General features: G+C 34.7%; 3 protein-coding genes across 4 annotated transcripts; all 3 read right to left on the bottom strand.

Moving 5' to 3' along the window:
* Positions 1-1,646: 1,646 nt before the first annotated feature.
* Positions 1,647-3,699, bottom strand: LOC135845165 (uncharacterized). Its single transcript, XM_065363629.1, has 4 exons — positions 3,684-3,699; positions 3,520-3,603; positions 3,160-3,252; positions 1,647-3,037 (listed from the first exon to the last, which is right to left on the bottom strand). The coding sequence occupies exons 1-4, from the start codon at positions 3,697-3,699 to the stop codon at positions 1,731-1,733; spliced, it is 1,500 nt and encodes a 499-aa protein (XP_065219701.1). The 3' UTR covers positions 1,647-1,730.
* Positions 3,700-5,343: 1,644 nt separating this feature from the next.
* On the bottom strand, positions 5,344-7,778 carry LOC135845433 (troponin T, skeletal muscle-like). 2 transcript variants are annotated; one of them, XM_065363975.1, is made up of 3 exons: positions 7,696-7,778; positions 7,527-7,610; positions 5,344-6,939 (listed from the first exon to the last, which is right to left on the bottom strand). In XM_065363975.1, exon 3 carries the CDS (start codon positions 6,656-6,658, stop codon positions 5,420-5,422), a length of 1,239 nt encoding a protein of 412 aa, XP_065220047.1. In that variant the 5' UTR covers positions 6,659-6,939; positions 7,527-7,610; positions 7,696-7,778; the 3' UTR covers positions 5,344-5,419. Both variants share the same exon structure in this region, with proteins under 2 accessions (XP_065220047.1, XP_065220048.1).
* A 2,165-nt stretch (positions 7,779-9,943) lies between these two features.
* On the bottom strand, positions 9,944-12,173 carry LOC135844430 (uncharacterized). Its single transcript, XM_065362633.1, has 4 exons — positions 11,956-12,173; positions 11,674-11,745; positions 11,386-11,427; positions 9,944-11,288 (listed from the first exon to the last, which is right to left on the bottom strand). The coding sequence occupies exons 2-4, from the start codon at positions 11,720-11,722 to the stop codon at positions 10,090-10,092; spliced, it is 1,290 nt and encodes a 429-aa protein (XP_065218705.1). The 5' UTR covers positions 11,723-11,745; positions 11,956-12,173; the 3' UTR covers positions 9,944-10,089.
* Positions 12,174-12,430: the final 257 nt, after the last annotated feature.

The raw sequence follows: 12,430 nt of genomic DNA, 5'->3' as shown, positions 1-12,430 counted from the left end.
TTGCACAAATTATCTTTTCACTTTTTTTTTCAATTTCAGTAATGTGGAGAAAATGAAACGGAATGAGTAATGAGGATGTAAGCAATTACTTAATGAAGTAGGTAGTGACTCAAACCTGAAAATTATTAACGAAGCATGTGTTTTCTTGATTGAGTGGTAGATAATGCTACCGAGAGAGATATTTGTGTATGCCTAATGAAATATGTTTTCAAATGAGCAGAACATATCGTTTCCTAATTTCCATTTCATCTTTTATCATAAATAAAGTTTAGAGAATTAAACCAGTGAAATGCGAAAAAATTTAATTTTTAGATTGTACTCGTAGAAATTCAGTTCCTGGCTATTTTCAACATCCAAATAGATTAGTCGCAGCTTAAACTATATTCTTTGGTATACTTACTTAATATAAATTTCTTTTTTTTTTTTTAATAGGTACTTTATCACAAAAAAAAAAGAATTAAACCGGCAGAAGACGAGTTTGAAAACTTGTACCTAAACTGATCAATTAGGTAGGTATAGGTAATAGGATCACCAAGAACGGTTAATTTTAGCTATAAACGCTGAATTTTTGGCCTATTGAGAATACTTTTGGGCGATTAAAAAAAAATAATATTTAAGATCCTAGAATTCTACTGGAAACTCTAGAATAGCTCGAAACGGTGACCAATCATTTTTGGAGGTCAAACATAGAATAAAGTACATAAATTTAGAATTTCTCAGTGGTTTTTTTTAATGCTCTTTCAATTTTTCTGTCTGGTGAACAATTTTCTACAGAATCTAAGTTTAGTAAGCGAACATAAGGGTTGGTAAGTTGGCCATATTTTTTTACAGACATGAAATTAGATTGTTTACTGAGGTTAATTCTGTGGATAGATAACAAACATGAGTATCCCATCGGAGGTTGATTGATTTTCGTCACAATTTTTCTAAAACCTGCTTATGTTACATGTTGCTATGCTTCCATTTACTCTTACCGGAAGACGAAATACTTCTCATAAAGAGTGAATTTTTCAAACTTTTTGTCACGGTAATTTTTGTTCTTTTCGATGAGCAGAATAATGTGTCTTGAATTTAAGATTTTTTATTTGCTGTTTTAAAATGAAATTTTCACAAAAATTGCAATAAAGCAAGACTCTTTTATAGTTACTCTCCTATAATGGGAACATTATGTTCACGAGAGTCGGCTGCACTGAGCTTTGGTTAAAAGGAAACGACCAATGAATTCGAGTTCATGCGTGTTTTTAGTAAAGTTGAAAACTCAGGAAATCCTTTGAAGGCTTCTGAGTGGTCGTGAAGTACTATCAATCAGTTTGGGAACTCTAAATTCGGTCTGGTGGTGTAGCAGCAATGGATTTTTTCACTAGAAAAATTACGAGTAGTATGTGGTTACTTTTGAATAAAAATCGAGTTAGCTTTCGATCTAAACGAAATCAAACTTTGATTTTTCATAAAAATGCTAAACAACGAAAAAGGAAATTCAGTGCTTGGAATTTTGTCTAAGGCATATTTCGGCTTCTTCAGTGATTTTTATTATACATTACTGCTCAAAAATATTTCTTCTAAAGTGTGATATCTCTCGTGTAACTAAGTAGTTCATCGTTCGGATTGCGATGTAAGTACTATTTAAAGGCACATTCATGCTTCAAAATTATATTTTAGTCATTTAATTTACAAATCTTAATACCTAGGTACATTTAATCGGTTTTCGCGAAATTTCATCCGAATCACCCTCAGTACATGATGCAGGATTCTCCTCCCACATGATAATAGGAACCATTCTCAGAACACCACGAATCCATAAACGATTTATAGTACTCTACAGATTTCCAATCTTCTTTACCCTCCCAATGTTGAGTAACTTCACCATCAGAAGATTTAACGTACTCCCAGTGGGAACCGTTGGGCAAATCCCAATACTGAATGATTTCACCATCCGCTTTTCGTTGTAATTCGAAACCACAGCCGTCAAATTTCCACTTTTGCCCTACGTTACCATTGATGAATTTTCTAATTTCAACCACAATTTGTTGTTCTATGTTTCTCCAGGTGAAGAATTCTACAAAGGAGTACTTAGTTGTACAAACCTCATAGACATACATTTCATTCCAACATTTATTCCAGTTTTGTTTTCCCTTTACTCTTTGTTTGAATTGAGCTACTTGTGTCTGATCGAATCCTTTCAACGTGTACAGATTTTTATCGATTATGGTACGTTTATCATCAGAAGTCTTTCCAGATGAGCTGGGACTGCTATTCTGCTTTTTGAAAGTATTTTCTTTTGATTGGGTTGATTTGGAACCGGACGAGGGTGATTTTGAAGATGATTTTCCTCGAGCACCTGGTTGGATCTTACGAGGTACTGGTTTGATGATTTCGTTGATCAAGGCGGTATCTAAAATATCAATCATTGATTCTTCAGTTTCTTCATCAGGCTGCATCTCAGGCTCTTTAATTTTGTGATCACTTACATATTTGTCGAGAACTTGGTTCAAAAGTTTATTTTTTGATCGACGGATTTTGTGCGAGAAGTAGTTGAATGTATCGTCATCAGCATCGTTTAGTGATTTGAGCAATAATTTCTTGTAATCTTTGCTTTTAAGTGATGTTTTAAGAGATTTCAGCTTCTCAGTGACATATTTCTGAACAGCGACAGGTTTCGGTGCACCGTATTTTGAGAATAGTTTCTGAGGATTTTCATTTTTCACGCGAAGATTTTTCAGTTGTTGGGGAGTTAACAGTGATGCAAGATTTTGTTTAGTTTGTTGTGGTGTTTGGTGTGGGATCTTCAGGACATCGAAAATTTTACTAGAAAGATTATTATTTTTACGAATTTCTTGCAGAATATGCGGAGAGTCGAATTTTAGTTTCCAGAAGTCCTCGAGGGTGGCGTTTGGTGGTACGTCGCATTTGCATTCTTGTTCTGTACATGTCCCCGAATTTATGGGTTCGCCATAAATTGTACCCATTATCGAGCACATCGTGTTGCATGCTGAGTTATCGTTGAAAAGTGAACACGATAGGAAAGGTCCTTTAGTTCCTGCGAAATAATCAATGTTTTTGTAGCGTCTTGATGATGGTGTGGAACTTTACCACTAGGGTACCTATTTCCGATGTTCATATTATGATATTATATACTTAAACTTTTTTTTTTTGAATTACCTTCTTCTTCTTCCTCCTCTTCTTCTTTTTCTTCTTTAACCAGTCCACTTTTTTCATCAGCTTTCTCTTTGTTTAATTCTTTCTTTTCTGCCTCTACAAATCAATTTTTGCAATGGATGTATTATTTTGCACCTATAAGTTCGAAACATTGGATTTCGGAGGAGGGGAGAGTACTTTTATCAACTCTTATATTCCGTGGTCAATCTACAGTTCTGGTTACGATTTTAAAATTCACGTATTCAAATTCGGTAGAATTTCGTAACGAATTATGTTCAAGAAAATTTTTAAGGGGTTTCGTTGTACGTTTGTGTTTGCCAATAAAAATTAATAATTATTTATTTTCATCAACGATCCTCTTACCAGAATCTGCGGCATTTTTCTGGCTATCGGATTGTTGACCATTCGATGTTCCCTGTTCAGGAGAAGTTTCACAAGCTACTCTGGCTATACGAATTGAAATAATTTTTAAAATTATTTTTCAATGCAAGCATTATTGGAAATGAATGATTTTGCAGTCTACTTACCTATTAAACAAGCCATTAAAAAAAGTCCGAACGCGACTGACGTTTTCATTTTAGCAACGTTCAATATTTTTCAACACCGTAAAAAATTTTATGATAAAGTTCGTAATGCGAGAAAGTTTTTATATTTTTTCTGTGCCTAACTACCTATACCAGGAAATGTCTTAAGGCATTTCTTGCAAATGTTTTCAAGGTCGTTTCGACAATTACTTCGTTACATAATGTAATACTCATTAGTAGGTTTCTAGCACTTGTAAATTTTTGAATATGGTTGTGAGACGTTGTAGGTAATGACACACACTTACAGATTATTAACGAAATATGTGTTTTCTTGATCGAATGGTAGATAATGTTACCAGGAGGAATATCTTGTGTACCTATAATTAATGAAATATGTTCTCAAATGAGCAGAACGTGTCGCTTTTTAATTCATTTTTTATCATAAATAAAATTTAGAGAACTAAACCAATGAAAAACGAAAAAAAATCTACCTCTTAGATTGCAAAAATTCAGTTGTTCCTTGCTATTTCAATATCCAAATCGATTAGTCTCTGTTTAAACTAAGTATTCTTTATTATGAATTTAAAAAACGTAAAATGATATCTCGGAATGTCTCCAAATGAACGCAAAAAAGCCTAAGTTGCTGCGCGTCTTTAAATATTTATTCATTCATTCATTCACTATCAACTATAACTTTTATTTTTTTATTCATTTATTTCTTCAAGTATTTATTTTTTAAAAAACATACCTAATCACAAAAAATGAAAGAAGACGAGTTTGAAAAATTGTACCTCAACTGATCAATAGCCTAGGATCACCAAGAACGGTTAATTTTAGTTATAGACGCATTTTATGGGATTCAAAAAAATATTAATGAATATAGAATTCTACTGGAAGCTCCAGAATAGCTCGAAACAGCGACTAATCATTTTTGGAGGTCAAACATGGGATCTACAATCATTTATACCTATGTACTGGGTTGGTGAAAATTGCACGTATACAATTGCACGCATACAATTGCACGTGCAATTTGCCGGTCTGAACCTTGCGCCCTGTGATTTCTGGCTGTTTCCGATACTGAAGAAACATCTTCACGGTATCCAGTTCAATTCACAAGATAATGTAGTGCTGAAATCATGTCAAACATTTTTCAACGACATCCTCCGGCCCCCTCCCCCCCACTGAATTTGATAAAACTTTCATAAAATGGACGGAGAGGTCTGACGAGTGTCTCAGCAACCACGGCAGATATGTTGAGAAGCAGTAACCAACTTGTAATTATTCAGAAATAAACTTTTCTGCTTAGGAACTTTTTTGTTACCTACTTTTCCTTCAAAAAAACCTGGAGGGGTTAAACAAACACGTCGCGCGGGATTCCCTGTAACTTTTTTTTCACGCGCGCTAGGAAGCTGAAATTTTAGTATGTTGCAGCTAATTGAGTGTGCTTTCGAATGGTTTTTTGTTGAAGTCACTAGGACGTCTGGTTCAAAAGTTCTGGGACCAGTCGAAGTAGTTTCTGGCCAGCCTTTGTAAATTTAAAAATTCGGATTACATTGTGACATGTACTTACTTGTACCTGAATGTACTAAGTACGACGTACGTAGCTACGTACATATTAAAGGCACATTCATGCTTCAAAATAATGTATTACTTAGTCGTTTAATTTACAAATTATATGTACCTAATACCTATACATAAAATCGGGTTTCGCAGAATTACGACCGAACAGCCGAACACTCTCAGTACATGATACAGGGTTCTCCTCCCACATTATAGTAGGAACCATTCTCAGCACACCACGCATCCATAAATGATTTATAATACTCTACAGATTTCCAGTCTTTTTTACCTTCCCAGCGTTGTGTAACTTCACCATCAAGAGATCTAATGTACTCCCAGTAGGAACCGCCAGGTAAATTCCAATACTGAGTGATTTTACCATCTGCGTCTCGTTGTAATTCGAAACCAAAGGTGTCAAAATCCCACGTTTGCACTACGATACCATTGGAAGATTTCCTCATTTGAACCTTAATTACTTGTTTTATATTGTACCAGGTAAAGTATTCTGCACGGGAGTATCGAGTTGTACAAACCTCATAGGCATCAAGATCCTGCCAACATTTATCCCAAGTTGGGTTTCCCTTTACTCCTTGTTTGAATCGAGCTACTTGTGTCTGATCGAATCCTTTCAAAGTAATGAGATTTTTATCGATTATGGTACGTTTATGATTAGAAGTTTTTCCTGACGAGCTAAAACTGTTATTCTGATTTTCAGGCATACTTTCTTTTGATTTGATTGAATTGGAACGCGACGATGGTGATTTTGAAGATGATTTACCACGAGCACCCGGTTGGATCTTACGAGGTACTGGTTTGATGATTTCGTTGATCAAGGCCGTGTCTAAAAGATCAACCATTGATTGTTCTTCTTCTTCTTCAGCAGACTCCATCCCAGAATCATCAATTTTGTGATCACTTACATATTTGTCGAGAACTTGGTTCAAAAGTTTATTTTTTGATCGACGGATTGTGTGCGAGAAGTGGTAGAATGTATCGTCATCTGCATCCTCTAGTGATTTGAGTAATAATTTCTTGTAATCTTTGCTTTTAAGTGGTGTTTTAAGAGATTTCAGCTTCTGAACGACGTATTTCTGAACTGTGACAGGATTCGGTGCACCGTATTTTGTAAATAGTTTCTGAGAATTATCATTTTTCACGCGAAGATTCTTCAGTTGTTGGGGAGTTAATAGTGATGTAAGATTTTGTTTAGTTTGTTGTGGTGTTTGGTATGGGATCTTCAGGACATCGAAAATTTTGCTAGATAGATTTTTATTTTTACGAATTTCTTGCAGAATACCCGGAGAGTCGAATTTTAGTTTCCAGAAGTCTTCGAGGGTGGTGTTGGGTGGTACATCGCAATTGCAGTCTTGTTGTTCACAGGTCCCCGGACTTACTGGTTCGCCATAAATTGTACTCATTATCGAGCACAACGCGTTGCATGCTGAGTTATCGTTGAAAAGTGTACACGTTAGGTGAGGCCCTTCAGTTGCTGTGAAATAATAGATGTTTTTGAACCAATGTCCATATGATTTTATGTACGTACGAGTATTTTTGAATTAACTTTCTTCTTCTTCTTCTTCTTCTTCTTCTTCTTCTTCTTCTTCTTCTTCTTCTTCTTCTTCTTCTTCTTCGTCATCTTCTCCTTCCAGTTCACTTTCATCATCGGCTTCATCTACCTTTAATTCCTTCATTTGTGCATCTACCTTACAAATCAAGTTTTATGATAGGTGTAATTTTTCTACCTAATGTTCGAAACGTTTGCTTTCTGTGTGTGAGGGGGGCGTGTACTTTTTTAATTCTGATATTCAGCGATTAGTCTGGAGTTCTTGGTCAAAGGCATTTTTTTCGGCAAGTTTTTATTTTTGTCCAACTTGTGAACTACCAAATGACCTTTTTTACGATCGTTATTACAACTTTTTTTTATTACTTACCTATTTTCAATTATTTAAAAATATTTTCAAAAAGTGGTTTTGACTAATGTTTCTTACTTGTGTTGTTGAATTATTTTCGAAAGAAAATTTCTAATTTATATTCATTTGTTTTGTTGGAAATTAAATATTTGAGATTTTTCAGAACTTTTATTCTCCAAAATGATTTTTTTTTGAAAGATCAACTTTTTTGTGATTCGGTCAATTGGGCATTGGGCAAGGTACCCTATTACACTCTTCAGAACTATTCGTTTCCCCAACATGGGAACCTAGACAACCTCCAAAGGGTTAATAACGCGAAATATGTTATCTCCCTAGCTGCATAATCTACTATTGTTTAAATTAACGATACTCTTACCAGAATCTTGAACACTTTTGTTCCTATCGGACTGTTGACCATTCAATGTTCCCTGTCCAGAAGACGTTCGGCAAGCAACACCGGCTGTATGAATTGAAATTTCAAAAATTATTATTCAATGCAAGAATTAGAAGTGAATGATTTTGCAGTTTATACATTAGGTACTTACCTATTAAAAAAGCCATTAAAAAAAGTCCGAACGCGAGTGACGTTCTCATGTTGGTAACATTCAACATTTTTCAACACCTTGGCAAAAAATTTTATGATAAAATATGTAAGACAAGAAAGTTTTTATATTTTTTTTGTACCTATCAGAAAATGCTTTAAGGGATTTTTAGCAAATGTTTTCAAGGTCATTTCGACGATTATTTCGTTATATTATTTACTTACTTATCAGTAGGTTTCAAATTTCAAGCACTTGTAATTTTTTGAATGTGGTTGTAAAGCGATGGTGAAGTGGTGACAGCTACAATAATTAAAGTACTTGAAGTCCTGACATGAATGCAAAGGTTAATACAAAACATGTGTTTTCATGATGGCGTTCAAATGTTTTAATGTTTGTGAAAGTAAAGAAATATGTTCACACATTTGCAAAAATTTTCTTTTCATCATTTTTTGAATTTCAGTAGAGAAAATGAAATGGAGTGACTGAGTGATGAGCATGTAATTTTAAAGCTGCAATTACGCGCTTAATGAAGTAGGTAGTAACACAGACCTAAAGATTATTAACGAAACATGTGTTTTCTTGACTTACTCTGACTGAGTGGTAAGGTTACCAAATAGGGATATTTTTTGTATAGTTGATGAAATACGTTCTCAAATGAGCAGAACATGTCGCTTTTCATTTCATTTTTCATCATAAATAAAGTTTTAATCTTATCTACCGCAACAACGCTGGCTAATTTCACCCGCTGGACTTAATAAGTCTTACGTGTTCAGGCGGTGATTTAAAATTTGATTGAATTGAGGCAGAAAGCTGAAATGCCACATTTTCGACTCCCTCCTCCCGAATCTATACGGGGTTTCAAGTTCTATGGATAGGATTATTAAAGTTCATTCAATGAATTAATAATTAATAAAATTTTATTTTCAAATAAATTCCCATAGAAAAACGTCAGTGTGGGCAGGTAAGAATGAATTTTGAAAAAATATTCCTGAATTGACTCAAGAGATCACGGAAACGGTCAATATAAATGCAAATTTGCTGGTACTGAAATATTGAAGTCCATAAGAACCTATGTAGAATTCTATTGGAAACTCCAGAATAGCTCGAAACGTTGACTAATAATTTTTGGAGGTCAAACATAGAATAAATAATTATGTAAATCAAAATTTTGCTTTTCCTTCAATTCGATCAACTTTTAGTCTTCTTGTTAAAAAATAGGTTACCTACATAAAATTTGCAAAATTCAAAAAAAAATTAGTAGGTATTTAAAAATTTTCCTAGTGGCTTATTTTTGAATGCTCTCTGGTGGACAATTTTCTATTGAATCCAAGGTTGGTAAGTTGGCCATATTTGTTTACTGCCATAAAATATTTACTAAGGTTAATTTTGTGGACAGGTAACGAATATAAGTATTTCAAAATGAGGTTAGATTGATTTCCTCGCGATTTTTATGAGACCTGCCTATGTTGCTATACTTTCATTTACTCTATTTTGTATTTGCTATTTTAAAATGAAATTTTCACAAAAATTGTAATGAAGCAAGACTTTTTTTCCCGAAATATGGTGATGAAGTTACAATTTTGAAAGAAACCAGCTGTAGTTTCGATAACTTTTGTTGTCAACTCGCTATCATTGATAGTTTGGAGACTTCGGAATGGCTTGAAATCTCCTGCAATCGTCGTCTCAGCATGCTGAAAGATAAGGTGAAATTTGGTGGGAATTTTCAATTACAAAAATCTAATGGATGCTCCAGAACTGCACAAAATGGTTTTAAACCATTTCCAATCAATTCGGAGACTCAAAAATAGAGAAGGTAACTACGTTTCAAATTTTAGCTTTCTAAAAGTTAATTTGTTGAAATCAAGATTTTTTTGTATTTTTTACTCAACGATTTTCAAAAATTCACCAAGTCGAAATATGTGCTCTCTAGAATAACCTGAAATTGTGATTGGTGCATTTTTTTTTACAGCTTCTTGTAGAGGGTAGCAGAGGACCTCACTAACTCGCCTATAGTGAGAACTTTATGCCCACGAGAATCGGCTGCATCGAGCTTTAAGCGGAATTTCCATGAAGTCTGAACCTGGAACACGATGTTCTTTTTCAAAAGTGCCTCCTATTTTTTATGCGTCGAGGATAGCAAAAATTTATTCTCCTTATTCATTGATTTTTTGTTAATCTTTTTTCTCAGATGACACTCTACATTCACATTACAACTTGTTTCGCTGAATCAAGACGTAGGTACATAAAAAAATCATTTGCACCATTTTTTTATTATTCCTTAAAAACTAATGCTAAAAAATACAAAGTCGACTTTCGTCTACCTGGTGTGGCTATCGACCTACCCAAATACGTATAATTTATAAAAAGAGTTATTTTTCAATACCTATTCGTGTAAAATTAGTAAATAACGCAAGATTTTTCTTCAATAAATAAGCGATTTTTATCGCACCACGATTTGATAATTGACTTATACTTGGTCAAGGATTCTTCATCCTTGTTATCATACGACCATTTTTCGTCGACGACGTCACCATTTCTCACATACTTGAGCTGATTATGTGGACCGAAACTCCAAGTCTGTTCGAGATTGCCATTCGATTGCCTGACGAGTGAAATATTCACTCCGTCTTCGAATTTCCATTTCTGAGTTACTCTGCCTGTATTATAGGTAGAAATGTCAATCGAAACTTTACCCTTTTTCCACTCTATATGATGTTCTCCCCAGACCGCTTTGAATTGACAGACGCTGTATTCGGGTACCTCATTTGTCCAGCATTTGTAACCGTCGTCAAATTCCTGCACTGATGCTATGTCAAGATTGGGTAAATCCCACGGGTCCGAGTCGCTCGAGGGAGTCGACTCGTTTATTGCATTCGTATGATTGTCTTCCTGGATAGGGCTCGGTGAGATGAATTCATTAACGATCATCAAATCCAAGATATCGGGTAAGACGTCATCACCATCCAAATCGGCTATACTTTTATCTTCTTGTATACTTTTCTCGTTTATGAAGTTATCTACGATCTCGTTTAAGGTGGGGTTTTCAGTTTGACGGACGTCGTGAATTATGAATTGGGCAGTATCCGCATCGGCGACATTTTCCAACGCGTTGGAAAGCCTGGATTTGTAGCAGAAATCCTCCGGCAGCTGGAGTGGATCTGACCTTAGGCTTTTGGATACATATGCGCGGATGTTATCGCGATCGAATTCTTTTTTATGACCGTTATACTTGATCATATTTTCGGCTACGTTATCGTTAACTTGTAATCGAGCGTATTGATCAGCAGTCAAGTACCATCCTAAATCATGTTTGCTTTGTTCTCTAGTTTTCAGCGTGGCTTTCATTTTTTTGAGAATTTCTCTGTAGACTTTTCTATCGGTGTGGATTTCGTTCATGAGTTCGGTCGATGTGAATTTCTCTGCCCAAAGATCGTCGAGGAATTTGTGTTCGCGCATCGAACATTCGCAAATGTTACTCGGGCTACATTTGGCCGGATTGACTGGTGTGGCGTAGATGTGACCTACCATCTTACACATGCGATCGCATCCGGCGTCTCCTATTGCGACGCAGGTGAGAGCTGGTGGAATCATGTCTTCTGTTGAAATGAAAAATTATGGGAGCTGATTTAAAATGGACTGAGAAGGGTCAATAGTTGGAGTAAGTTGAAGGATATCGACTTAATCGATACTTACCCTCATCTGCTTGCTGGTCGTTGGCTGATGTGAGATTTTCTCCTGTAATCGAATATTTTCAGAGGTTAGTTCGTTGTAAGAGAAATGCAGGACTTGAAAAAATATTTTTTTGTACAGACAAGTTGTTTTAATTTTCAAAAATGAACTGTTGAATTTTTCTTTTTCTACTTGGAAATTCATCCTACGAACTTCGAATCCTCATTCGTGAAGAAATTTGGACGAAATAGGTACCTACCTAAATTATTTCTGGTGAGGTGATAATTTAATTAAGAAAATATTATTACTTGCCCAGAAGTATATAAATGGCTATTCCGAATATTGTGATAGACTTCATCATGTTTGCTTCAATTGAATGATTACCTGTAAAGTTATTTTAAAAATATTAATTTTGTTGCGTAATTCAACAAAAAAATATTTAAAATACATCTGAGAAGAAAAAATGAAAATGTTGAATGAATCAGTTCGAATCACTCAAAATTTGTTGTCTATAAGTTTCATTAATTTGACTTTTTACTCGATTTTTACTTTATACCTACCTATACTCTTTTTGATAAAATGTATGATACTTACGCAGCAAAAACTATGTTGAAACGCAATACTGCTGAAATTTGTATTGCAATAAAGAGTGAATTCGTGGAATGGTCGAGAAAACTCGTTTGACACTTCTAATGTTCAAGGCTTGGAGAAAATTGTAATTTATTGCGACTCGTTCACAGTTTACTGTGGGCATATTTTCTGGATTCGTTGAAAAATTCCGAATTTCGAAGCAATCAACGAATGCAAGTAAACAAGTTTATGATAATTGCGAGTTGCTTTTGAAAACTGTATAAATCATTTTTGACTTATGGCTGTTTTTCAGCCTGCGTAGTAAACCACATCTGTTCACCTGTGCTTGGGGAATTGCTGAAAAATGCGATGTTTCAATTTGGAGTAGGCTTGAAAGTTGAAAAGAAATTATACCTTGGTTACATTTTTTCAGATGTTTGAAATTCGCCATAGGGTTTTTAATTCGTTAGATTCCATGTCTTGATTATTGTGAATTTTT

Source organism: Planococcus citri, chromosome 4, assembly GCF_950023065.1.
Source record: "Planococcus citri chromosome 4, ihPlaCitr1.1, whole genome shotgun sequence".
NCBI classification, from domain to species: domain Eukaryota; kingdom Metazoa; phylum Arthropoda; class Insecta; order Hemiptera; family Pseudococcidae; genus Planococcus; species Planococcus citri.
This window is presented reverse-complemented; position numbering and strand designations above follow the sequence as displayed.

Bases quoted from the DNA above. Each gene is read 5' to 3' on its own strand.
- LOC135845165 (XM_065363629.1), bottom strand. The intron at 3,253-3,519 runs GTAAGAGGATCG...ATTGATTTGTAG, and splicing joins GAAAAATGCCGCAGATTCTG to AGGCAGAAAAGAAAGAATTA. The intron at 3,038-3,159 runs GTAATTCAAAAA...ATTATTTCGCAG, and splicing joins AGAGGAGGAAGAAGAAGAAG to GAACTAAAGGACCTTTCCTA.
- LOC135844430 (XM_065362633.1), bottom strand. From the start codon at position 11,722: ATGATGAAGTCTATCACAATATTCGGAATAGCCATTTATATACTTCTG. The intron at 11,428-11,673 runs GCAAGTAATAAT...ATTCGATTACAG, and splicing joins AGCCATTTATATACTTCTGG to GAGAAAATCTCACATCAGCC. The intron at 11,289-11,385 runs GTAAGTATCGAT...TCATTTCAACAG, and splicing joins CGACCAGCAAGCAGATGAGG to AAGACATGATTCCACCAGCT.
- LOC135845433 (XM_065363975.1), bottom strand. From the start codon at position 6,658: ATGAGTACAATTTATGGCGAACCAGTAAGTCCGGGGACCTGTGAACAA.